Genomic DNA, 26629 nt, shown 5'->3' with positions numbered 1-26629 from the left:
GAAAGACGGAACTCCAAAAGACAGCCGGCCTGGTTGAAAAGTGAGGTGAAGGAAGCTATTAGGGCTAAAAGAAATGCCTTCAGAAAATGGAAGAAGGAACCGTCTGAAAATAACAAGAAGCAGCATAAGGAGTGTCAAAGCAAATGCAAGGCGCAGATAAAGAAGGCCAAGAGGGATTACGAAAAAAAGATAGCATTAGAGGCAAAAAAGCATAGTAAAAATTTTTTTCGGTATATTAAAAGCAGGAAGCCGGCAAAAGAATCGGTTGGGCCGCTGGATGACCTAGGGGTAAAAGGGGCGATCAAGGAAGACAAAGACGTAGCGGAGAGATTGAATGAATTCTTTGCTTCGGTCTTCACCGAGGAAGATTTGGGTGGAATACCGGTGTCGGAAATGATATTTCAAGCGGATGAGTTGGAGAAACTTACTGACTTCACGGTAAACCTGGAGGGCGTAATGGGGCAGTTCAGCAAACTGAAGAGTAGCAAATCTCCTGGACCGGATGGTATTCATCCTAGAGTACTGATAGAACTGAAAAATAAGCTTGCAGAGCTACTGCTAGTGATATGCAATTTATCCTTAAAATCGAGCATGGTACCTGAAGATTGGAGGGTGGCCAATGTAACGCCCATTTTTAAAAAAGGTTCCAGGGGAGATCTGGGAAATTATAGACCGGTGAGTCTGATGTCGGTGCCGGGGAAAATGGTAGAGGCTATTATTAAAAACAAAATTACAGAGTACATCCGAGGACATGGATTACTGAGACCGAGTCAGCATGGCTTTTGTGTGGGGAAATCTTTCCTGACCAATTTACTTCAATTCTTTGAAGGAGTAAACAAACATGTGGACAAAGGGGAGCCGGTAGATATTGTGTATCTGGATTTTCAAAAGGCGTTTGACAAGGTACCTCATGAAAGGCTACAGAGGAAATTGGAGGGTCATGGGATAGGAGGAAAAGTCCTATTGTGGATTAAAAACTGGTTGAAGGATAGGAAACAGAGAGTGGGGTTAAATGGGCAGTATTCACAATGGAGAAAGGGTAGTTAGTGGGGTTCCTCAGGGGTCTGTGCTAGGACCGCTGCTTTTTAATATATTTATAAATGATTTAGAGATGGGAGTAACTAGCGAGGTAATAATTAAGTTTGCTGATGACACAAAGTTATTCAAAGTCGTTAACTCGCGACAGGATTGTGAAAAATTACAGAAGGACCTTACGAGACTGGGAGACTGGGCAGATGACGTTTAATGTGAGCAAGTGCAAGGTGATGCATGTGGGAAAAAAGAACCGGAATTATAGCTACGTCATGCAAGGTTCCACGTTAGGAGTTACGGACCAAGAAAGGGATCTGGGTGTCGTTGTCGATAATACACTGAAACCTTCTGCTCAGTGTGCTGCTGCGGCTAGGAAAGCGAATAGAATGTTGGGTATTATTAGGAAAGGTATGGAAAACAGGTGTGAGGATGTTATAATGCCGTTGTATCGCTTCATGGTGCGACCACACCTTGAGTATTGTGTTCAATTCTGGTCGCCACATCTCAAGAAAGATATAGTAGAATTGGAATATGTCGGGTTCTCGAGGCAGAACCGGAATACGTGAGCCCTTGGGCCACTGCTGAGGAGCTGCAGCGGCAGGCAAGACCACCCTGGAACTGGATACACAGAAGAGCAGGACTGGAACTCTGAACTGGAGTAGTACTGAGGCAGGCAACTAGAACAGGCAGAACAGGAACAACTTCACCTGAGCTTGACCACCGTTCCTCCGGAGTTGAGTTCCGGAGTGCGGGTGGCCAGCAGGACTTGCAGGATAAGGCAGGAACTGAAGATCAATAGGACCCACCCTGGGTCTGGGGTACACGAGGGAGACTAGGCTAAATACTAGACTCAGACTGAAAGCTGCATGCAGCCACTAAGCCAGAAACACAAGACAGACCAAGGGGACAAGAAATACACAAAGGCTAGGCAGAGACAGGATTCAGGATATACACTCAGGATATACACACTAGCTAGGCAGAGACAGGATTCAGGATATACACAGGATATACACACTAGCTAGGCAGAGGCAGGATTCAGGATATACACTCAGGATATACACACTAGCTAGGCAGAAGCAGGACTCAGGAAATACAAGCAAGCTTGGCAGAAGCAGGACTCAGGGTATACAAGCAAGCTTGGCATAAACAGGACTTGGGATATACAAGCAAGCTTGGCAGAAACAGGACTCGGGATATACAAGCAAGCTAGGCAGAGCAGACAGAAGAAGTAACCAGGAACTAGCAGAGTCTTTGGGCAGGCAGAGGAATAAACCAGGAGCTAACAGTCTTAGGGCAGGCAGCGGATAATAGATTAAACCAGGAGCAAACAGAGTCTTTGGGCAGGCAGCAGATAATTTTTGTCTCTTACCATTTCTCTTATTGTATTGTCATTTTTACTTATCCTATGTTAGCCACATTGTGCCTGCATGTGTGGGAAAATGTGGGGTAGAAATGTACTATAAATAAATAAATAAATAAATAGTAGAATAAACCAGGAGCAAACAGAGTCTTTGGGCAGGCAGTGGACAACAGAATAAACCAGGAGCAAACAGAGTCTTTGGGCAGGCAGCGGACAATAGAATAAACCAGGAGCAACAGAGTCTTTAGGCAGGCAGGAGGCAGAGGAATAAACTGGGATAACAGAGTCAGGGCTGAAGCTTCAGCAGCTCCAAACACAGACAGAGAGAAAATGGCTGAAGCTTCAGACTCCAAACGCAGAGCAAGGCAAAGGAAGGACTAGCAGTCCACAGACACAAATAGCAGATGGGCAAGAGCCCCAGAGAAAGGCTAAATAGCAGCGCAACAGTGCTCTCACTAACCTCACGGCCTATTGGCATAACATTCTTACTTACTATGCAAAGGCCCTGAATGGAAGCACAGTACTTCCTTATGAAGACTCTCCCTGATGATGTCACCTACTGCAGGACAGGAGCAGGGAACACACTCACTCCAAAGAGAGGCTTGGAACACATAGGAAGGACAGGCAGGAGCCATCTTGGAAGCTGGTACAAAACAAGCGGGAGCCATCTTAGATGCTGGCTCCTCATAGAGGCATAGCCCACACAGGTGAGGTCTAGTGAAGCAATCAGCACACAGAGACAGAGACAAGACTAACGCAGAAACAGACAGAAGCCAGCATAGATGCTGACCCCCAGAAATAAGGTAAGTCTGAGGGTGGTCACGACCACAGATGTGACAGAAAAGGTGCAGCGAAGGGCGACTAAAATGATAGCGGGGATGGGACGACTTCCCTATGAAGAAAGACTGAGGAGGCTAGGGCTTTTCAGCTTGGAGTAGAGACGGCTGAGGGGAGACATGATAGAGGTATATAAAATAATGAGTGGAATGGAACAGGTGGATGTGAAGCGTCTGTTCACGCTTTCCAAAAATACTAGGACTAGGGGGCATGTGATGAAACTACAGTGTAGTAAATTTAAAACAAACCGGAGAAAATATTTCTTCACCCAACGCATAGTTAAGCTCTGGAATTCGTTGCCAGAGAATGTGGTGAAGGCGGTTAGCTTAGCAGAGTTTAAAAAGGGGTTAGACAGTTTCCTAAAGAACAAGTCCATAAACCACTACTAAATGGACTTGGGAAAAATCCACAATTCCAGGAATAACATGTATAGAATGTTTGTACGTTTGGGAAGCTTGCCAGGTGCCCTTGGTCTGGATTGGCCGCTGTCGTGGACAGGATGCTGAGCTCGATGGACCCTTGGTCTTTCCCAGTGTGGCATTACTTATGTATTTATGTAATTTTTATGATATAAGCAATACATTTTTAAAAGTGATTTAGGTTTCTTAGTTTTTGATAGTGGAGGAGTGGCCTAGTGGTTAGCGCTGCAGTCTTGACATCCAGAGGTGCCCAGTTCAATTCCCACTGCTGCTTCTTGTGATCTTGGGCAAGTCAGTTAACTCTTCATTGCCTCAGGTACAAACTTAGATTCCATAGCGTCCCACAGATCAATCTGGAGACGAGTGGGTTATGTCTCTCTACCAGCAGGTGGAGATAGAGAGAACTTCAGAGGTTCACTATATGTGGACATGTGCAGCCATCTTAACCTCAGTATTCTCTCTATCTCAGCGGGTGGATGGATATCTCCTGTGCAGCTCTGGTGTGATTTTCCTCCTAGCCTGTTCCCTCAGGTTTAGTTGAGCTGGGGGATTGGCATGGCTTGGCCGGCCAGTTGGGGTACACCTGGTGGAACCAGGTCCCTCCCCTCCCCTCCCCTCCTGGTGCACACCTCTCTTGTGGGCCTCTGCCTTTCCTGAGCTTAGGGCTCTGGTCGTCCTGCCTCTTAAAAAAAAACAACCTGTTCTTGAGTTTTCCTCTGTGTGATCTGTTACAACTGCTATTTGCTGCTCTCTGTGAGGTTGGTAAGCTCACCTATTTGCTGGACCTCTCAGGTATTTTGATCTGTGCCTTAAGGTATGAACTGTTCGCTTCTGTTTACTAGCCTCGGTCTGCATTCCGTCGGATTTGCTGTTTGTACGGTGGCTGCTGCATTGCGGAGGGTCTTCCAGTGTTGGAGTGAGCCTGTCTGCGATGGAATCTTTTGGCGGGCTCTGCACCTTTCGTCCGCATTGTCCACCATCTTGAATGCTCCCGTTGCAGAGCATGAGGCTGTCTGCGTTTTCGCTCGGTTGCAGTCAGGCGTGTTCCGTGCCCTGCCGGCAGTGGGGTGCAGGAAGTGAGTGGCGGGAGCTTTTCTGTTCGGCCTCGGGATGCTGTTGCAATCTGCTGCCCGGTTTGGATTATTTGCAGGGGGGGTTGTTCCTCTCTGCTCCAGCGCTGGTTTTTTCCAGGAAGCTCGATGCTGCGGTCCTTCTGTGCTTACTTTTCTGGGAAGCACCTCCAGGTTAATTAAATGTTTGGTCGCCTTATTTTGCTGATTTCGTGCTGGTGGGTGTTCTGGCAGGAGTAGTGGCGCTGGGCTCGGGGACACTCTCCATTCGGGTCGCGGGCGGCTTTCTTTGTTCCTCCTGGACAGCCCTCGGTGGTCTATCCTTATGAAGCTCCCGGCTCTGGCTTCTAAGCGGGCCTGAAGGGTCTAGGGGAGAGAGTGGGGTGTGCATCCTGGGGGCGTTCTGAAGGCACTCTGCCAGTGTCTGGGCATGCCTCTGTGGTGAGGTTGGTTTATTTATTTATTTATTCTAGGTTGCATTTGTACCCCATATTTCCCACCTATTTCCAGGCTTAGTGTGATTTACATAGTACCGTCAAGGCGTTTGCCCAGTCGTTTGGGGAGTGTGCCAGGTGCCCTTGACCTGGATTGGCCACTGTCGGTGACAGGATGCTGGGCTAGATGGACCTTTGGTCTTTCCCAGTATGGCACTACGTATGTACTTATGTACTTATGTCGGTGGATAACAAATACAAGTTGTTAAGGGACTGCCAAGGCTTTCCTGGAATTGTAATTCCCTAGGGCTCCCTCAGACCCTCCCCTTTTCTCCTGGAGTCTTAGGGGAGCTTCCTCTCAGGTGAGGGATTCTGTCTCTCCTATAGTTTCTTTCGGGGCCCACCACTCACTTCGGAGTATCTCTGCTTTCTTGGCTTGGAGATTTCCCTGGTCTTTATTTATTTATTTATTTATTTATTGCATTTGTACCCCACATTTTCCCACCTTTTTGCGGGTTCAGTGTGGCTTACAATACGTTATGAAAACTGGAAGTACATTTTGTTACAGCTCAGTAATGGATTACATTATGAAGCGTTATGAAAGACAAGTTTTGTAACAAGGAATATAATAATGGAAAAGATCATTGAGACATTGGAAGGAAAGAACGGGAAACTAAAAGGGGCGATACATTGGAGGGAACCCGCGGGAAACAGGAGGGGCGGTATATAATAACAGGCAAGCATTTGGTATACATTTTCTGTGAGTAAGGTATGAGTGAGGTAAGTTTGCGGGAGATGAGAAGGTGAGGTAGGGGATGGGAATTCAGAGTGGCTGTAGTGATGCATTGTTGAACAGTGAGTGCGGTTTTATGTGTTTTGGTTCTTTCCGTAAATTTCCTCAAAGAGGTGGGTCTTCAGTAGTTTGCGGAAGGTTTTTTGCTCGTGGATCGTTTTCAGGTTGCGTGGCAATGAATTCCAATACTGCGTGCTTATGTAGGAAAAGGTTGACGCGTGCAGTGTTTTGTATTTCAAGCCCTTGCAATTAGGGAAGTGGAGGTTGAGGAAAGTTCGGGATGATCTTTTGGCGTTTCTTGGTGGTAAGTCTATTAGATCCGACATGTAGGCTGGGGCTTCACCGTGAATGATTTTATGGACTAATGTGCATACTTTAAAGGTAATGCGTTCTTTAAGTGGGAGCCAGTGTAGCTTCTCTCGTAAGGGTTTTGCACTTTCATATTTTGGTTTTCCTAAGATGAGTCTGGCTGCTGTATTCTGGGCTGTTTGGAGTTTTCTCAGTATTTGCTTTTTGCAACCTGCGTATAGTGAGTTGCAGTAATCCAGATGGCTGAGAACGAGGGATTGCACCAGGCTACGAAAAACGGATCTTGGGAAGAATTGTCTTATTCTTTTCAGTTTCCACATGCAGTAGAACATCTTTTTGGTTGTGTTGTTTGCCTGAGTTTCGAGTGTTAGGTGGCGGTCAATAGTGACTCCAAGGATTTTTAGCGTTTCTGAGATTGGAAGGTTTAGTGTTGGTGTGTTTAAAGCGGTGAATTCTTTCGTGTTGTATTGGGACGTGAGTATCAGGCATTTTTTCTGCATTTAGTTTCAAGCGAAAAGCATCTGACCAGGTGTTCATGATGTGTAGACTTAGGTTGATTTCATTGGAGATTTCTTTAATGTCTTTTTTGAAAGGGATGTATATAGTTACATCATCGGCGTAAATATATGGGTTGAGGTTGTGGTTCGATAGGAGTTTCACCAGGGGGATCATCATTAGGTTGAAAATGGTTGGTGAGAGGGGTGATCCTTGTGGTACTCCACATTCGGGTGTCCAAGCAGCAGACGTGGTTGAATTTGATGTGACTTGGTATGATCGTTCAGTTAGGAACCCCTTGAACCAGTTTAGGACATTTCCTCCTATACCAAAGTATTCAAGTATGTGTAATAGGATTCCGTGGTCGACCATGTCGAAGGCACTTGACATGTCGAATTGTAGGAGGAGTACATTGTTGCCGGTTGCAATCATTTGTTTAAATTTAGTCATGAGGGTAATCAGTATTGTTTCTGTGCTGTGATTCGTCCGGAATCCTGATTGGGCATCATGCAGTATTGAGTGTTTGTTTAGATAATCTGTGAGTTGTTTAGTTACCATTCCTTCGGTTATTTTGGTTGTTAGTGGTATGGATGCTACTGGTCTGTAGTTGGTTAATTCGCTTGCGTTTTTCTTTGTGTCTTTAGGTATTGGGGTGAGTAAAATTTTTCCTTTTTCTTTAGGGAAAAGTCCGTTTTGTAGCATAAAGTTTACGTGGTTCGTTAGGTCTGTTATGAATTGTAGAGGAGCTGATTTCATAAGGTTGTTTGGGCATATGTCTAGTTTGCAGTGGGATTTGGCGTATCTTTTTAGAGTTTTCAAGATGAGATCTTCTGATATTAACTCGAAGTCGGTCCAGGTTCTGTCTGCTGTGTATGTCCCGGCTTCTGGGTCTAGGCAGTCTAGAAGTGTGACATATTCGATAGGGCTGGTGGGTATTTTAAGTCGTAGTTGTATGATTTTCTCTTTGAAGTATTTCGCAAGGTTGTCAACATCTGGTATGTCTTTGCTGTTGTTTGTAACTGGTGTGGTGTCTAGAAGTTTGTTCACAAGGTAGAAGAGTTTATGTGTGTCATTGTAGTTTGGTCCTATTATTGTTTTGTAGTGTGATCTTTTAGTCTGTCTTATGGTGTATTTGTATTTCCTCCGAAGTAATTTCCAGGCATTTAGTGTTTGTTCATCTCTCTTTTTGTTCCATGCGCGTTCTAGTTTCCTGACTTGTGTTTTAAGTTTTTTCAGCTCTTCGTTGAACCATGGATTTGCTTTTTTCCTGTGTGATGTTCTAGTTTGGATTGGGGCGATTTTGTCTAATGTTGTTGTGCATAGATCGTCCCATTCTTGGAGGAATTGGATGGTGTTAGCACTTGTTGTCCATTCGTTCTGGTAGATCTGTTGCCAGAATGTTGTGGGGTCTATTTTTCCTCTCGTGGTTGTTCCTCTTTGTTGGAGGGATTCCAGTTACTGGCATGCTTGTTCTGTTGGCATTCCTTTCTTTTGTTTTTCTGGTCCAGGTGTGTTGTATTGGCTTGCACAGCCTTCTGATTTGGCCGCACCTGCCTGCTTTGGCTGGGATGAGATATCAGTGGGTACGCAGGGTAGGCTTTGAGTTATGCTCCTGTGGTGAAGTTTTGTCTTGTCAACTCAGCTGGGCTGGGCTGTCTTCTTCTTCTTTTCCCATCAGGGGGTGCTCCGGTTGGTCCTTCTGGGGCCGGACCGCGGAGTGGACTGTGAGTCCTGAGATTTTGATGTCTCTTCCGCTGGAGAGCTCGTCTCTTTCTCTTCCAGGACACTGGTGTCTTCCTGTCGGTGGATGAGCTGGCCTTTTCTGGCTGGTCAGCTCTGTCTCTTGCCTGGGGATTTGAAGCAGACTCCCATTGGCGGGAACAGTTTGCCTCCATCCGTTTTGCCCTCCTGCTTTTCCTCTTGGAGTCTGGGGTAGACATCGCTCCCTCTGGTAGGTGGCGTGTATCGCATGTATCTCCTGCTCCAATTCAGGGCAGATCCCCGTCTCAGCGAGTGTGGAGTGCATCTCCATGGCATGGGATGGGGTGTTGGCTGTACATAGAGGTATACCCCAGGTTGTTCTTTTTCCTGGGGGTTGTACCTCTCCCCATCAGGGGCTTGTGGGGCATAACTACTCACTGTGCGGTTGTCCTGTTCTTACTGAATGTCGGTAGCTTTCACCGTCTTTCGCAGTCTCGGATTGGAGAGCCTTCTGTTTCAGCTGTCGGCCTTGCTTCATCAGGGCTGAGTGTGTCTTTCCTCGGTCCCTGTGGGCTGTAACTTACAGCGTCTCCGTACGTCGAGACTTCTCCATATGTTGAGCTTAGCTCCATCTAGAGACACATACATGTCTCCTGTTGAGCCTTGCTCCACCTCTGGGTGTTGACCTTGTTTTCTCTGTACTAGTTGATTGGCCTGTCACCTTTCGCCGAACTCTGGCCTGTCTCCAGGTGTCTAAGTGCTGAAGCTAACTGGTAGGAGCCTAGTCCATCTTCCCTCGGGGAGGCTCCGTCCATCTCGGACTGTTGGGGCAGTGGTTTGGCTCTAGCCTTGGGTCAATCTGTCTGGCAATTGACATCCTTTTGCTGCTGAGGGTTGCAGCTAGCTCAGGCTCCGTTCTGGTGGTTTGCGCTACCTCTGGTCAGCTAGCCTTGCCCAGTCTAGAGTCATCATGGCTTCCTCTGTCTTTGTGGACAGGGTCTTGAGCCCTATCTGCATCTTGAGATTTCTCCACTTCTGGTCCCCAGGCCATGCGCTGGCATGAGGCGGGACTTATCTCTGGATCTAGAGCCTTGCTCCATGTTGCTGAGCTCTGCTCTACCCCTGTGCTGCTCCATCTTTGTGTGTCGAGCCTTGCTCTCCCTCTGGGCATCGAGTGTTGCTCCCCCTCTGAGCGCCAATACTTGCTCTGCAACAGTCTGTGATCCGTCTCTGGGAGTCGATTGTTGCGCTGTATTGGTACGGCCTCCTTTGTCCTGGAGTCGAGCCTCGATGAGCCTTGTCATGTTAATGGGTATTGAGCTTTATCTGGCTTTGCTTTACAACTGGTTCGACTTGGTCGGTCTGTGGGTATGAAGCCTTGTCGGGCATTGCTCTTTCTCTGGGCATTAAGCCTGGTCAGGCCAGGCTCCGTCTCTGGACGTCGAGCATTGTCGGGCCGTCCCGAGCCTTACTCCATCTCCAGATGCTGAGTGTTGTCAGGCTTTAGCAAGCTTTGTTCTGTCTCTGGTTGTTGAGCTTCGTCAAGACTTGCTGCAGCTCTGCACATTGTGTCTTGCCAAGCCTGGCTCCGTTCCTCTTGAGTCTCGTTCTATCTTGGAACATCGAGCCTTATTGAGCTTTGCTCTGTCGCGGGGCGTCGAGCGTGGCTCCGTCGCGGAGCGTCGAGCGTGGCTCCGTTGCTGGGTGTAGAGCGTGGCTCCGTCGCTGGACGTCAGGCCTTGCTCCGTCGCTGGGGGTCAGGCCTTGCTCCTTATGTCTGAGGATGACAAGACTGACTCTATCTCTGGGCATCAAGTCTTGCTCCGTCCGTTTCAGGGTGTCGAGTCTTGCTACTACTACTACTACTATTTAGCATTTCTATAGCGCTACAAGGCATACGCAGCGCTGTACAAACATAGAAGAAAGACAGTCCCTGCTCAAAGAGCTTACAATCTAATAGACAAAAAATAAATAAAGTAAGCAAATCAAATCAATTAATGTGAACGGGAAGGAAGAGAGGAGGGTAGGTGGAGGCGAGTGGTTACAAGTGGTTACGAGTCAAAAGCGTCGAGTCTTGCTCCGTCCGTCTCAGGGCGTTGAGCCTTACTCCGCCTCTGGGCATCGAGTCTTGCTCCATCCGTCTCAGAACGTCGAGCCTTACTCCGCCTCTGGGTGTAGAGTCTTGCTCCGTCTGTTTCAGGACGTCGAGCCTTACTCCGCCTCTGGGTGTAGAGTCTAGCTCCGTCCGTTTCAGGACATCGAGCCTTACTCCGCCTCTGGGCATCGAGTCTTGATCCGTCCATCTCTGGCCGTCGAGCCTTGCTCCACCTCTGGTCGTCGAGCCTGGCTCTGTCTCGGGGCATCGAGTCTTGGCTGTCTCTGAGTGGTGGGCCTTGTTCCGTCTCTGAACGTCGAGCATTGATCCGTCTCTGGGCCTCGAGATTTCTTGAGCCCTGTCCCATCTCTGCATGTCAAGACTTGGCAAGTCTTGCTCTGTCTCGGGGTGTCGACCCTTATCGAGCATGGCTTCCCCTCTGGACATTGGCCTTTGAGCCTTATGCCATCTGTGGGCTTCAAGTCTGGTTCTCTTTTGAGACCTGGTGACTGCAATGGGCGCAGACTGTTGACCAGGACTCCATTGGGGTCAATGGAGTTTGCTCTGGCACAAGATGACGGTCTCTTTACAGTTGTCGGTCGGTCGTGCGAGGATCGAACTTTCTCTGCCTATGGGCGGAGTTCTGGTCTCTTCTGGTGAAAGAGCTGTGCTCTTAACTGGGAGGTCAGCCCCGGCTCCGTCTCTACTTGGGGGACCTGGTCTGGACTGGAGGATGTGGATTCTGCAGGTTCTATCCCGCTTGGGTGAGAAGGCCTCATTCCTTTTTCTCAGGGTTGAGCAGCTGTCTTGCTCTCCGTGGATCTTATCTTCGGGAATAATCTCAGGTTTTGCTCTGATTTTGCCATTTCGAGTCTTTTTAGTTCTGGCTACTTAGTCTTTTGGTGCTTCTGCAGTCCCACCCAACTTGGGAACTGCTTTGGTACATCCCACTCGTCTCTGGATTGATCTGTGGGATGCTATGGAAGGTAAAATTATGACTTACCTGATAATTTTCTTTCCATTAGTCCCAACAGATCAATCCAGAGGCCCACCCTTTGTTGATATTGGCGGACTCTTGTCCCGCTCGTCTCTGCTTCGGTTCATTTAGGTTGCTGCGTTTGGTTTGTAAAAAAAAAAAAAAAAAAAAAAAAGACACTCCATCAGGCTAAGAGGCAGGAGAGGGCTTGCAGTTTGGGTTTCTTCTCTCATGTTCCACTGCTTTGGTATTGACAATACTGAGGTTAAGATGGCTGCACATGTCCACATATAGTGAACCTCTGAAGTTCTGTCTATCTCCACCTACTGGTAGAGGGACATAACCCACTTGTCCCTGGATTGATCTGTTGGGACTAATGGAAAGAAAATTATCTGGTAAGTCATAATTTTACCTTGTGAGTCCTCCAGGGACAGAGAAATACTACTACTTCTACTATAAATCACTTCTATAGCGCTACCAGTCGTACGCAGCGCTTTACATTTGAACATGAAGAAGACAGTCCCTGCTCAAAAGAGCTTACAATCTAAATCAGGACAAACAGGACCAAAAAGGATAAGGGAAGGAAAGACAGAAGGACACATAAGGATAAGATAAAAGTTACAAGTCAGGAGTCTCACCCTATGCCTGGAACAACCTTCCTGAGCCCTTACGCCAAGCCCCCTCCCTGCCCATCTTCAAGTCTTTGCTCAAAGCCCACCTCTTCAATGCTGCCTTCGGCACCTAACTCTCACCTCTCAGGAAATCCAGACTGCTCCAATTTGACTACCCCTATCGGACTGACTGTTCACTTGTCCTTTAGATTGTAAGCTCTTTGAGCAGGGACTGTCCTTTATGTTAAATTGTACAGCGCTGCGTAACCCTAGTAGCACTTTAGAAATGTTAAATAGTAGTAGTAGTAGGAGTCGAAAGCAGCATCAAACAGGTAGGCCTTTAGCCCGGATTTGAAGGCAGCCAGGGATGGAGCTAGACGTAATGGCTCAGGAAGCCTATTCCATGCATAAGGTGCGGCGAGATAGGAGCGGAGTCTGGAGTTAGCGATGGAGGAGAAGGGTGCAATTAGGAGAGATTTGCCTAGTGAACGGAGTTCTAGGGAAGGAGTGTAGGGAGAGATGAGGGTGGAGAGGTAGTGAGGGGCTGCAGAGTGAATGCACTTATAGGTCAACAAGAGGCGCTTGAATTGTATACGGAAACGAATAGGGAGCCAGTGAAGTGATTTCAGGAGAGGGCTGATATGGGCATAACGACTTTGGCGAAATATTAGTCGTGCTACAGAGTTTTGAACAGATTGAAGAGGAGAGAGATGGCTGAGTGGAAGACCTGAGAGAAGCAAGTTGAAGTAGTCTAAGCGAGAGGTGAAGAGAGTGTGGATGAGGGTTCTGATAGCGTGTTTAGAAAGGAAAGGGCGAATTCTGGCGATGTTATAAAGGAAGAAACGACAGGTTTTAGCAATCTGTTGAATATGGGCAGAGAGGGAGGAGTCGAAGATGACCCCAAGGTTGCGAGCAGACGAGACAGGAAGAATGAGCGTGTTGTCGACAGAAATAGAGAATGGGGGAAGGGGAGAGGTTGGTTTAGGAGGGTAGATAAGGAGTTCAGTTTTGGACATAATGAGTTTCAGGTGGCGGTGAAACATCCAGGTAACAATGTCAGAGAGGCAGGCAGATACCTGGAACTGGATTTCTGCCGAGATTACTGGTGTGGAGAGGTAAATCTGGGAGTCATCAGCGTAAAGGTGATACTGAAAGCCGTGTGATGAGATCAGAGCACCAAGGGAGGAAGTATAGATGGAGAAAAGGAGAGGTCCTAGAACAGATCCTTGAGGTACACCCACACAGCAGGATAGAGGAAGAGGAGGAACCACCAGAGTATACACTAAACGTACGCTGTGAGAGATAAGAAGAGAACCAGGAGAGAGCAGAATTCCGAAATCCAAGTGAGGACAGCGTGTCAAGGAGTAGGCTGTGATCAACAGTATCATAGGCAGCAGAAAGATTGAGAAGGAGGAGGATAGAATAGAGCCCTTTGGATTTAGCCAGGAATAGATCATTGGAGACTTCAGTAAGTGCTGTTTCAGTTGAATGAAGGGGACGAAAGCCAGATTGGAGTGGATCAAGAATAGGTTGAGAAGAAAGAAAGTCAAGGCAGCGACGGTGGACAGCACGTTATAGTAACTTGGATAAGAAAGGAAGGAGGGAGGGAGATGGGGCGATAGTTGGAAGGAGAGGTAGGATCCAGAGAAGGTTTTTTGTACTTGAATGTGACTCACCTTGAGCTACTACTGAAGAAGGTGTGAGGAAAAAAAATCCAAATTAAAAAATAAAATGTAATGCCAAGAAGTGCAGATTGATGCACTTGAGGTGCAGAAATCCAAAGGAGATGTACCAGATTGGAGGAGAGAGATTGATAAGCACAGCTCAGGAGAAGGACCTTGGGTCTCAAGGTGACAAAACAATGCGACAAGGCGGTGGTTGTGACCAGATGGATGCTAGGCTGAATAGAGAGGGATATAACCAGCAGAACAAATGAGATGCTGATGCCCTTGTACAAGTCGTTGGTGAGGCCCCACTTGGAGTATTGTGTTCAGTTTTGGAGGCTGTATCTTGTTAAGGTATAAAAAGATTTGAAACGGTTCAGAGAAAAGGGACCAAAATGGTATGGGGGTTGTGTTGCAAGACGTATGGGGAGAGACTTGAGGACCTGAACATGTATACCCTGGAGGAAAGAAAAGACAGGGGTGATATAATACAGACATTCAAATATTTGAAAGACATTAATTTACAAACCAACCTTTTCCAGAGACGAGAGGGTGTTAGAACTAGATGGCATAAATTGAGGGGGGGGGGGGGGCGATTCAGGAATAATGTCAAGAAGTACTTTTTCACTGAGAGGGTGGTAGATACCTGGAATGTCATTCCGCGAGAGGTGGTGGAGTTGAAAACGGTAATGGAATTAAAAAATGCGTGGGATAAACACAAAGGAATCCTGTATAAAAGGCGTGGAACCAAACAAGCTTAGCTGTGATTAGATTGGGAAGCAAAGCCAGTGGTGGGCAGACTTTTACAGTCTGTTCCCTGTTCATGGCTGGGCAGATTTAGCTTCCGTAACTGGAGAGCAAGAAAAGTGACGGGCAGACTTCTACGGTCTGAGCCCTGAAAATGTCAAGAACAAATGAAGACCAAGTATACGTATTATACCTTATACTATGAGTTTATCTTGTTGGGCAGACTGTGTGTCGTCATCTACTATGTTTCTGTGAAGGCAGGGCATGAACTGATAAATTGCCTTTCTGTTTGTAACTGGATAGTTAGCCTTAGGGTTGGATTGAATGGTCAAGCAAAATGAGGGCAACGTAGTGCGGGGAAATCTTTTTTTTTTTAATTTTTTTATTAGTATTTCAAGATTTTAACAAAAATCACAATAACAAAGGTAATACAACCAATCATCAAAAGTAATATTACATATCAAAATTGCTAAAGAAAATAGGTATCTTAGCCTACATCTAGAAGGACATATGCACTATATTCAGGAAAAATGTAGTAAACAAATTAGAAAACATATGAACCTAACTAGATCAGATTCTCTAAGCTGTTCAAGGAGTATCACTGATTTAAGGGCTAAACCCCCACAACCCAGATCAGTAACTTATACAACAGAAATTTCCACTATTCACAATGTAATGTAAGCCACATTGAGCCTGCAAAGAGGTGGGAAAATGTGGGGTACAAATGCAATAAATAAATAAATACATTTTATTTCCTACCTCCAAGAAAATTTCCTTCTTGTACCTCTTTATTCCTCTCAGACCTGCTTGCTCCTGACAGCAACACATGTGTGGGTAGACGTCTGTCCACCCTCGTAGCAACAGTGCCATCACCACCTATTCTTAGTAACAGTGCCATTACCATGCTCCCCCCCTAAAAAAAAAAAAAAATACATGTAGCAGCAGTGACATCACTGGCTATGCTGCTGACCTGGAAAGTCAGTGCCTGGCTGCTTCCTTGAGGGGGAGGTCATGTGACTTACCAGAATTGCCGAGGGTGTCTCTTTTATGTATATAATTAGACGTTTATAGACCATAAAAGATAACCTTTCCCAATGTCTCAAACTTCTGTTATATAGACTAGAGACATAACTTGATGTGTGTGGCAAGAGCTCAAGCCTGACATAGTCACAGCTGTACCTGCAGCAGCTGCCACATCCTTGCCTCCTATAGTCCACCCACTACATTCCAGAATTGGACAGAGCTTCAGGAAGGTTGCAGGGGATTATGCCAGAAAGGCTCCTGTGTAGCCAACAGGGGGAGGGAGCATGTTCCTAATACATTTTCCATGTGTACAGGCATCCTGTGTGTGTACACATCAGTGCTGTGTAACATGAGTCTGTCATGTGTCTGAGAGTAGTTAGTATCAGGACCACTATTAGGGTGGGGCATCTGGAGCAATAGCCTGGGGCTTGTGTGTCACAGGGATCCCTGAGCTTGCCTGAAGCTGACAGTCATATCCTGCAGGTGAGCATTGGGACCCCCTGGTCCCCAGTCTAACATTACTCTAGGCCAGTATATCCAATGTGTTTTGGAGTTAAACTGTGTTGTGTAGCATGACATTGCCTGATGTTTCCTGTTTCTGAAAAGCCTTCCCTACCCCTCTGCTGTGAGCTGATACCACGTCTTGCCCCCCCCCCCCCCCCCCCACACACACACAGTGTTTGCTCAGATAAGTTGGGGACAGGAGTAGAACCCTGGATGGGATAGGGATAGGTTGTACATTCTAAGAATAAACCATTCTCCCTTGTCTTTTCCTGGTGCCCCTCCACTGTTTGCTCAGCTCCTGACAGCTCTTCCAGTCTTAGGGCCAAAGAAAGTATGGCCTATTGCGCAGCCTGTGTCAGAACCCTGAGCAGAGTGGGTTTCAGCATTGTTTCTGGATGAGCTGTGAGATCATTGTGTGTTTTCTTGTACAGGTCTGCCTGTGTGTTTGCTATGCCCTCTGTTTATTTTGGTGCATTCTGTATCATGTGAAATATGGAGACAGGGTTTGAATGTGTATGTTGCAGCATGACGTTTGTATGGTGAGGAGGAGCAATGTGAAGTAAAGCCCCGTCAAGGAATAATTTTTGTTTTTACTAACTACAGTGATTATCAATCCCTGCAAATCCATTTATCTGCGTAAAATAGCCTGAATTGCTAATTATTTTCCTCAAACACAGGCTTTCACAATTCATATATGCATTCCCAGGGATATTTATTTTTATTTTATTTTTGTTACATTTGTACCCCGCGCTTTCCCACTCATGGCAGGCTCAATGTGGCTTACATGGGGCAATGGAGGGTTCTCCGAGGACAAGCAGGCTGCTTGTTCTCACGACTGGGTGACGTCCGCGGCAGCCCCCACCAACCGGAAGAAGCTTCGCGGGCGGTCCGCACGCAGGGCACGCCCACCGCGCATGCGCGGCCGTCTTCCCGCCCGTGCGCGACCGTTTCCGCCAGTCTTGTTTTTTCCGTGCTGCAGAGAGTCGTGCGTCGCCGCTCTCTCTTGTCAGCCCCGGAAAACCGTCGCGTTTTCGCGAAGTTCTTATTTTTTTGTTTGTTTCTGGTTCCTGCGCGTTCCGGACCCTTTTTCTTTTTTCTTGTTAAAAAAAAAAAAAAAAAGTGAACGCGCTTGTTTTTCCCTCGTTTTCTAGCGGGGGTGTCGCATTGCGGCCTTGTGGCCGCGCGGTCGATTTATTTTTCGAGGTGTGATTTACCGCCACCATCGACGACTTTAATTTCGCCGACGCGATTTTTCCGTCGATGTCCTCGAAGGTCCCGAGTGGATTTAAGAAGTGTGGTCGGTGCGGCCGGCCTATCTCGCAGACCGACACCCACGCTTGGTGCCTTCAGTGCCTCGGGCCGGAGCACAGTATCAAGTCGTGCTCTTTGTGTCTTGGTCTCCGGAAACGGACTCAGGTTGCGAGGCAAGTTCTTCGGGACCGTCTTTTCGGAACTTACGCCGGCCCCTCGACGTCGACCTCGACGGCATCGGTATCGACGGCCGGTTCTTCGGTACCGGTATCGATGTCTGCGAAATCGGCACCGATGGCATCGACCCCAGGAGCACAGGTCCCGTCGGCCCTCCGGTGAGGGTAGGGGTGAGAGGCCGCGTGGGCAATCGGCCCCGGTCACTCCCTCTGCCCATGGCCCTCGGGACCGAACCCTGTCTGACCCGGTCCCTCGAGACCGAGGGGGATCGACCTCCTCCATTCCACCGGGCGCCGATGACGGGCACCGCAAAAAATCAAAGAAGCACCGTCATCGGTCGCCTTCGATGCATCCGGCTCTCGGTGCCGGCGACGGAGTCGATGCCGAAGCGTCAGCGTCGAGAGGAGAGGTCCCCTTCGGTAGTGGAGGTACCGACGCTTCAGGGTCCCAGCACTTCGGTGCAGTCTCCTGGACCCGAGCAGCTTCCGGCACCGACACCTCTACCGGCCCCCCCCGTCTTTCCCGACAGCGGGCCTGGACGAGTGCCCTCCGAGCCATCCTTCCGGGGATCCTGGAAGGGCTGATGCGCCAGGCTGTGCTGGCGCCGGGGGTGCTTGCGCCCTCGGCGCCGTTGACTGTGGCGCCGGCGAGCTGTAGCCCGGTGCCGAGGCCTTCGACACCGCCGCCGCTTGCGGCGCCGGTCTCGACCTCCACGCAGGTGGAGTCCCCGTCGACGTCGATGGAGGGAGCTTCGTCCCCGCCGGCGCGGGAGTCCACCGCTCGATGACACCGAGGCCTCGGTGCCTCGACGTCGAGCCGGGCCCGGTTGAGGACTCAGCTACATGAGCTTATGTCCGATACCGAGGAAGAGGCCTCGTGGGGGGAAGAGGAGGACCCCAGATATTTCTCCTCAGAGGAGTCTGTAGGCCTTCCCTCTGACCCCACGCCTTCACTAGAGAGGAAGCTCTCGCCTCCTGAGAGCCTCTCCTTTGCCTCCTTTGTAAGGGACATGTCTATTTGCATTCCCTTCCCCGTGGTCTCTGTGGATGAGCCGAGGGCTGAGATGCTCGAGGTCCTCGACTATCCATCACCACCTAGAGAGTCCTCCACGGTGCCGTTGCACAATGTCCTCAAGGAGACACTGCTTCGGAACTGGATGAGACCATTATCTAACCCCACCATTCCCAAGAAAGCAGAGTCCCAGTACAGAATCCACTCGGACCCAGAGTTAATGCGGCCCCAATTGCCCCATGACTCGGCGGTCGTGGATTCTGCTCTCAAGAGGGCACGGAGTTCGAGGGATACCGCCTCGGCGCCCCCGGGGCGGGAGTCTCGCACTCTGGACTCGTTTGGGAGGAAGGCCTACCAATCTTCCATGCTCGTGACCCGCATCCAATCTTACCAGCTCTACACGAGCATCCACATGCGGAACACTGTGAAGCAACTGGCGGACCTGGTCGATAAGCTCCCGCCGGAGCAGTCCAGGCCTTATCAGGAGGTGGTCAGGCAGCTGAAGGGGTGCAGAAAGTTCCTGTCCAGGGGTATCTATGACACCTGTGACGTGGCATCTCATGCTGCGGCCCAAGGTATAGTGATGCGCAGGCTCTCCTAGCTGCGTGCCTCTGACCTGGACAACCGCACCCAGCAGAGACTGGCCGACGTCCCTTGCCGGGGGGATAATATTTTTGGCGAGAAGGTCGAGCAGCTGGTGGACCAACTGCATCAGCGGGAAACCGCCCTCGACAAGCTCTCCCACCGGGCGCCTTCAGCATCCACCTCAGCAGGTGGACGTTTTTCCCGGGCCCGGCAGGCTGCGCCCTATGCTTTTGCCAAGCGTAGGTACACCCAGCCGGCCCGAAGGCCACGACAGGCACAGGGACAGCCCCAGCGCGCTCGTTCTCTCAACAGCGTGCGCCTAAGCAGCCCCCTGCGCCTCCACAGCAAAAGCCGGGGACAGGCTTTTGACTGGATCCACGGGAACATAGCCGCCCTCAAAGTGTCCGTGCCGGACGATCTGCCGGTCGGAGGGAGGTTAAACTTTTTTCACCAAAGGTGGCCTCTCATAACCTCCGACCAGTGGGTTCTTCAAATAGTGCGGTGCGGATACGCCCTAAATTTGGCCTCCCTTCCTCCAAATTGTCCTCTGGGAGCTCAATCCTTCAGCTCCCATCACAAGCAGGTACTTGCAGAGGAACTCTCCGCCCTTCTCAGCGCCAATGCGGTCGAGCCCGTACCACCCGGGCAGGAAGGGCAGGGATTCTATTCCAGGTACTTCCTTGTGGAAAAGAAAACAGGGGGGATGCGCCCCATCCTAGACCTGAGAGGCCTGAACAAATTCCTGGTCAAAGAAAAGTTCAGGATGCTTTCCTTGGGCACCCTTCTGCCAATGATTCAGAAAAACGATTGGCTATGTTCCCTGGATTTAAAGGACGCATACTCTCACATCCCGATACTGCCAGCTCACAGACAGTATCTCAGATTTCGCCTGGGCGCACAGCACTTTCAGTATTGTGTGCTGCCCTTTGGGCTCGCCTCTGCCCCACGGGTGTTTACAAAGTGCCTCATGGTGGTGGCGGCGTATCTACGCAAGCTGGGAGTGCACGTGTTCCCATATCTCGACGATTGGCTGGTCAAGAACACCTCGGAGGCAGGAGCCCTCCGGTCCATGCAGTGCACTATTCAACTCCTGGAGCTGCTGGGGTTTGTGATAAATTACCCAAAGTCCCATCTCCAGCCAACCCAGTCTCTGGAATTCATAGGAGCTCTGCTGAATACCCAGACGGCTCAGGCCTTCCTTCCCGAAGCGAGGGCCAGCAACCTCCTGTCCCTGGCTTCGCAGACCAGAGCGTCACAGCTCGGCAGATGTTGAGACTTCTGGGTCATATGGCCTCCACAGTCCATGTGACTCCCATGGCTCGTCTTCACATGAGATCTGCTCAATGGACCCTAGCTTCCCAGTGGTTACAAGCCACCGGGAATCTAGAGGATATCATCCGCCTCTACACCAGTTGCCGCACTTCACTGCTCTGGTGGACCATTCGGACCAATTTGACCCTGGGACGTCCATTCCAAATTCCACAGCCCACGAAAGTGCTGACGATGGATGCATCTCGCCTGGGGTGGGGAGCTCATGTCGATGGGCTCCACACACAGGGTCTGTGGTCCCTCCAGGAAAAGGATCTGCAGATCAACCTCCTGGAGCTCCGAGCGATCTGGAACGCGCTGAAGGCTTTCAGAGATCGGCTGTCCTGCCAAATTATCCAAATTTGGACAGACAATCAGGTTGCAATGTATTACACCAACAAGCAGGGGGGGCACCGGATCTCGCCCCTTGTGTCAGGAAGCCGTTGGGATATGGCGTTGGGCTTGCCAGTTCGGCATGCTCCTCCAAGCCACATACCTGGCAGGTGTAAACAACAGTCTGGCCGACAGGCTGAGCAGAGTCATGCAACCACACGAGTGGTCGCTTCATTCCAGAGTGGTACGCAAGATCTTCCGAGAGTGGGGCACCCCCTCGGTGGACCTTTTCGCCTCTCAGACCAACCACAAGCTGCCTCTGTTCTGTTCCAGACTTCAGGCACACGGCAGGCTAGCGTCGGACGCCTTTCTCCTTCATTGGGGGACCGGCCTCCTGTATGCTTATCCTCCCATACCTTTGGTGGGGAAGGACCTTACTGAGCTCAGGCAAGACCACGGCACCATGATTCTGATAGCGCCCTTTTGGCCCCGTCAGATCTGGTTCCCTCTTCTTCTGGAGTTGTCCTCCGAAGAATCGTGGAGATTGGAGTGTTTTCCGACTCTCATTTCGCAGAACGACGGAGCGTTGCTGCACCCCAACCTTCAGTCCCTGGCTCTCACGGCCTGGATGTTGAGGGCGTAGACTTCACTGCGTTGGGTCTGTCTGAGGGTGTCTCCCGTGTCTTGCTTGCCTCTAGGAAGGATTCCACTAAAAAGAGTTACTTTTTCAAGTGGAGGAGGTTTGTCGTTTGGTGTGAGAGCAAGGCCCTAGAACCTCGTTCTTGCCCTGCACAGAACCTGCTTGAATACCTTCTGCACTTATCAGAGTCTGGCCTCAAGACCAACTCAGTAAGGAATCACCTTAGTGCGATTAGTGCTTACCATTATCGTGTGGAAGGTAAAGCCATCTCTGGAGAGCCTTTAGTCGTTCGATTCATGAGAGGCTTGCTTTTGTCAAAGCCCCCTATCAAGCCTCCTACAGTGTCATGGGATCTCAACGTCGTCCTCACCCAGCTGATGAAACCTCCTTTTGAGCCACTGAATACCTGCCATCTGAAGTACTTGACCTGGAAGGTCATTTTCTTGGTGGCAGTTACTTCAGCTCGTAGGGTCAGTGAGCTTCAAGCCCTGGTAGCTCATGCTCCATATACCAAATTTCATCACAACAGAGTAGTGCTCCGCACCCACCCAAAGTTCCTGCCGAAGGTGGTGTCGGAGTTCCATCTTAACCAGTCAAGTGTCTTGCCAACATTCTTTCCCAGGCCACATACCCGCCCTGCTGAACGTCAGTTGCACACTTTGGACTGCAAGAGAGCATTGGCCTTCTACTTGGAGCGGACACAGCCCCACAGACAGTCCGCCCAATTGTTTATTTCTTTCGACCCTAACAGGCTAGGGGTCGCTGTCGGGAAACGCACCATCTCCAATTGGCTAGCAGATTGCATTTCCTTCACTTATGCCCAGGCTGGGCTGACTCTTGAGGGTCATGTCACGGCTCATAGTGTCAGAGCCATGGCAGCGTCAGTGGCCCACTTGAAGTCAGCCACTATTGAAGAGATTTGCAAGGCTGCGACGTGGTCATCTGTCCACACATTCACATCACATACTGCCTCCAGCAGGATACCCGACGCGACAGTCGGTTCGGGCAGTCGGTGCTGCAGAATCTGTTTGGGGTTTAAATCCAACTCCACCCTCCAGGACCCGAATTTATTCTGGTCAGGCTGCACTCTCAGTTAGTTGTTCTTCGTAGGTCATTTCTGTTATACCCTCGCCATTGCGAGGTTCCATTGACCTGGGTTCTTGTTTTGAGTGAGCCTGAGAGCTAGGGATACCCCCAGTCCGTGAGAACAAGCAGCCTGCTTGTCCTCGGAGAAAGTGAATGATACATACCTGTAGCAGGTGTTCTCCGAGGACAGCAGGCTGATTGTTCTCACCTACCCTCCCTCCTCCCCTTTGGAGTTGCGTTTTCATAATTTTTGCTTGTCATTCCACTGGCGGGAACGGTCGCGCACGGGCGGGAAGACGGCCGCGCATGCACGGTGGGCGTGCCCTGCGTGCGGACTGCCCGCGAAGCTTCTTCCGGTTGGTGGGGGCTGCCGCGGACGTCACCCAGTCGTGAGAACAATCAGCCTGCTGTCCTCAGAGAACACCTGCTACAGGTATGTATCATTCACTTTAAGTGACTTGCCCAGAGTCACAAGGAGCTGCCTGTGTCTGAAGTGGGAATCGAACTCAGTTCCTCAGTTCCCCAGGACCAAAGTCCACCACCCTAACCACGATTAGAAGGGGCAGAGGAGGGACTAAAGAGTTCACATGTGTGAGATTTTTAGATGCACACAGCAGCTGCAAATTATACGGATGCCTTGCTTTGTGACTAATTTTCAAAAGGAAACAACTCCTAGCTTCCCTTTGAAAAATGAATGAAATGAATGGGGCCCAACGATAGCCATGTTTATCGTAAATAACAGCAGCTATTCAAAGTTATTCTAGTGGGGGTTAATTTTTTAACTTGGCACGGGTTAAGTGAGCAGAAAGGTGCCTGTTTTATAGAGAGAGAGCAGAGGAGTAGCCTAGTGGTTAGAGCAGTGGGCTGGGAACCAAAGGGCCTAGATTCAAATCCAATGGCAGCTCTTTATGGCCTTAGGCAAGTCACTTTACGCTCCATTCTCAGGAGAAGGCAATGGCAAATCACTCTTGTATCATGCCAAGAAAAACAAGGGGGGGCAGTCCCTCATTGTGTGGTCAGCTCTGACTTGAGGGCACATCTAGATCTGGATTTATAGAGCCAAATAAGCACCTGTGACTTCATAAAATGCAGCAATAGCACCTGCATTCAAATTGTGGACATTATGGTGGTAATTCAGTACAGGTAGCCTAAAGTTAGGCACTGGGTGGTGTGCAAATGAAATTACCGCCTGAGCTACACATTAGCTGGGTGGTAGTTCTAAATTGGCACGCGTTGGGCTCATAAGTACGTATAAGTACATAAGTATTGCCATACTGGGACAGACCAAAGGTCCATCAAACCCAGCATCCTGTTTCCAACAGTGGCCAATCCAGGTCACAAATACCTGGCAAGATCCCCAAAAAGCTCAATACATTTTATTCTACTTATCCCAGAAATAAGCAGTGGATTTTCCCCAAGTCAATTTAATAATGGTCTATGGACTTTTCCTTTAGGAAGCCGTCCAGACCCCTTTTAAGCTAACCGCCTGTACTACATTCTCTGGCCACAAATTCCACAGTTTAATTACACGTTGAGTGAAGAAACATTTTTTCTGATTCGTATTAAATTTACTACTTTGTAGCTTGATCGCATGCCCCCTAGTCCTAGTATTTTTGGAAAGAGTAAACAAACGATTCATGCCTACGCAGTTTAGTAAAAGGGCCCTTTAAGGATTTCCATGCTAAGGTTATAAAATTACAACTAAGTGCAGTTACATGCTTAACTGCAATTAGTGCCAATAAGCAGTAATTTACTCCAGTTATAGACAGTAGTTACTGCCAAAATTTATGGGGCCCTCTTACAGAATGGTGGTAAGCCCAACGCGGTAGTCCAGCAGCCCAATGCAGAAAAAAGAAAACCCATGGAAATGGTTTGTGTGCCGCACGCCGCCTGGTTACCACTGGGTTAGTGTGGGAGCCCTTATCACCACCTCAGTGGGTGGCGGTAAGAGCTCCCCATCGCATGGCCACATAGTAAGCGTTGTGTCACTACGTTTTTTTTGGGGGGGGGGGAGGGGGCTTTTACCAGCTGCAGGAAAAACATCCCTGGAACGGGAAAAACAGCCTCCACCACTAGCGCAGGGCCTTTTTTTCCCACAGCTTGGTAAAAGGACCCCTAATAAATAGCACTATTCTATAACATGCGCATGCGAGTTTGCCTGCTAAGCATAAAAATGTGCATGCAAGATTATGGAATGAGGGGGTAGATGTGCTTGAGAATAGATATAAATTTTAAAGTGTACTTTTATGTGCATATGTACATACCAAATATACATGTATGTTGCAACTCCGCCCATACTATGCCCTGTGAACACCTACTGTAAAACTGTAAAAGTAAGCACCGGTTTGCACCTCATGTACTTTTAGATGTGAACTAATTTTATAGGAGCGCATTTATACGTGAAAATGGTTTATAAAATTATCCTGAAAGTGAAATGTCAAATCTCAAACAGAAATGAAACCCAAAAACAAATTAAATAAACACTGAGGTTTTGAAGAAATTAGAATAATATTGCTCTCTCACTTAAAGCTAAAGTTGCTCTTTTCTGCTTTCAGCTTCTTTTTCAGCCTAAAAATATTTCTTGATCATACACACAAACATGCAAGGGGTTGGAAAGAATTCAAAGAGCCATGTTTCTGCATGCTTTCCCCATTTATTGAAGCTCCTTCTATTATTCCTACTTGGAACTCTATATTTGAATTTATTTCTTGTCTTCTCTCCACAGCACTGCCAATAACTCTCCACGGAGCACTCCCATCAGCTCCCCTGCCCTCCGTAAACGCCTGCTGCTTGCATCGAAGCCCTTTGACCCAGAGACCATGGTAGAGAAAGGGTCGGACAGCTCTTCGGAGAAGACGTTGGCTCCTCCAGTACAGCAGCAGCCTCAGTCCACCTCCCAGCAACCCTCTCTACTACCCTCTGAGTGGGCGCAGTTTCATAAAAAACAGCAAGGTGAGCGCTACATGAAAAGATCCGAATAAGGGAGTTGGGAATGTAGCCGAGGAGAGAGACTCCACAGACATAAACCACTGGAATTATTTATTATTTATGCACATTTATAAATTTCACTTTCCATAGCGTCCCACAGATCAATCCAGAGACTTGTGGGTTATGACCCTCTACCATCAGGCGGAGATAGAGAGAACTTCAAAGGTTTACTATATGTGGTCATGTGCAGTCACCTTAACTTCAGTATTGTATTCTCTTTATCTAGCAGGTGGATGGTCATATCTGTGCAGCTATGGATTGATTGGCTCCTGGCCTGGTCCCCTGAGTCTAGTTGAGCTTCTGGGGTCTGAGGTGTCATGGTCCTGGGACTTGGGTGCATACCTGGTGGTGCCAGGTCCCTCCCTTCCTCCCCCTTCAACCCCTCTTCTCTGTCTGACTGGGGTTTGTGGTTCTCACTCTCCTGACTTTAAAAGGAGGTCTGAGGTTTCTTTTGCTCCGGTATCCTCTCCTGCCTTAAAAATAAATAAATAAATGCCGTTTGAGCACTGTTTAAAAACAAACAAACATTTTTTTCCTCAGTCTGAGATTTGTCCAGCACGGCAAGCTCATGCCGGTTTGCAGTACCAGCTGAATGGTGTGAGAACCGACTTGGCATGTGACAGCGATTCCCGAAAGGGTGAGTAGTCATTATCCTATCTGCGCCAGTGGGCAGAGCAAAAGCAGCTCCCAGTGTGAGAGCCACTGGGCTGCTGCAGTTTCCCGGGCTGGAGTTCCACTGTACAGCCCAACTCCATGGAGCAGTGTGCTCCTTTCTTCCCAGCTCATTTTGGTGGGCGCAGGGCACTTGTTTTCTTGGGTGTGCGTGTGCGCTTGATGGCTCCATGTTTCTTGACACTCCACATGGCAATGCTGAAGCCCCAGCGCTCCCCTGGGGTCTGATCTGCTTGCGATTCAGGCAGTTTTATATGTAGGCTTTTCAGAAATGTGACGGGGAACTGGTGTGGATCACTCCCAGTTTCTTCTATTGTTATTTAAGGGTTTCTAAGAAAGGAGGCCTGGGGAGGTTTGCAGACTCCTGTGGGAGTCCTCGGGTCTCCGACAGCTTTGAGACTCCCAAAGCTTTCCGGGGGCAAGGTCGAAGACCCATTAGTCCCCTGCAGCTGTTCTGTGGCAGTGAGAGCCTTAAGCTGCAGTTTGGAAAGTACTGACTATCTGAAAG

General features: G+C 49.0%; 1 protein-coding gene across 1 annotated transcript in view; it reads left to right on the top strand.

The window, feature by feature from the left end:
• GRAMD1A (GRAM domain containing 1A) overlaps positions 1-26629 on the top strand; it is an 894680-nt gene that overhangs the window by 47737 nt on the left and 820314 nt on the right. Inside the window, 2 exon segments of the mRNA XM_030213386.1 lie at positions 25187-25349; positions 25351-25413. Of these exon segments, the coding sequence (XP_030069246.1) occupies positions 25187-25349; positions 25351-25413 (226 nt within the window).

This window comes from Microcaecilia unicolor, chromosome 8, assembly GCF_901765095.1.
Source record: "Microcaecilia unicolor chromosome 8, aMicUni1.1, whole genome shotgun sequence".
In the NCBI taxonomy this organism is placed as follows: Eukaryota; Metazoa; Chordata; class Amphibia; order Gymnophiona; family Siphonopidae; genus Microcaecilia; species Microcaecilia unicolor.
Note: the sequence above shows the minus strand (reverse complement) of the source record. Positions and strands in the feature narration are given on the sequence as shown.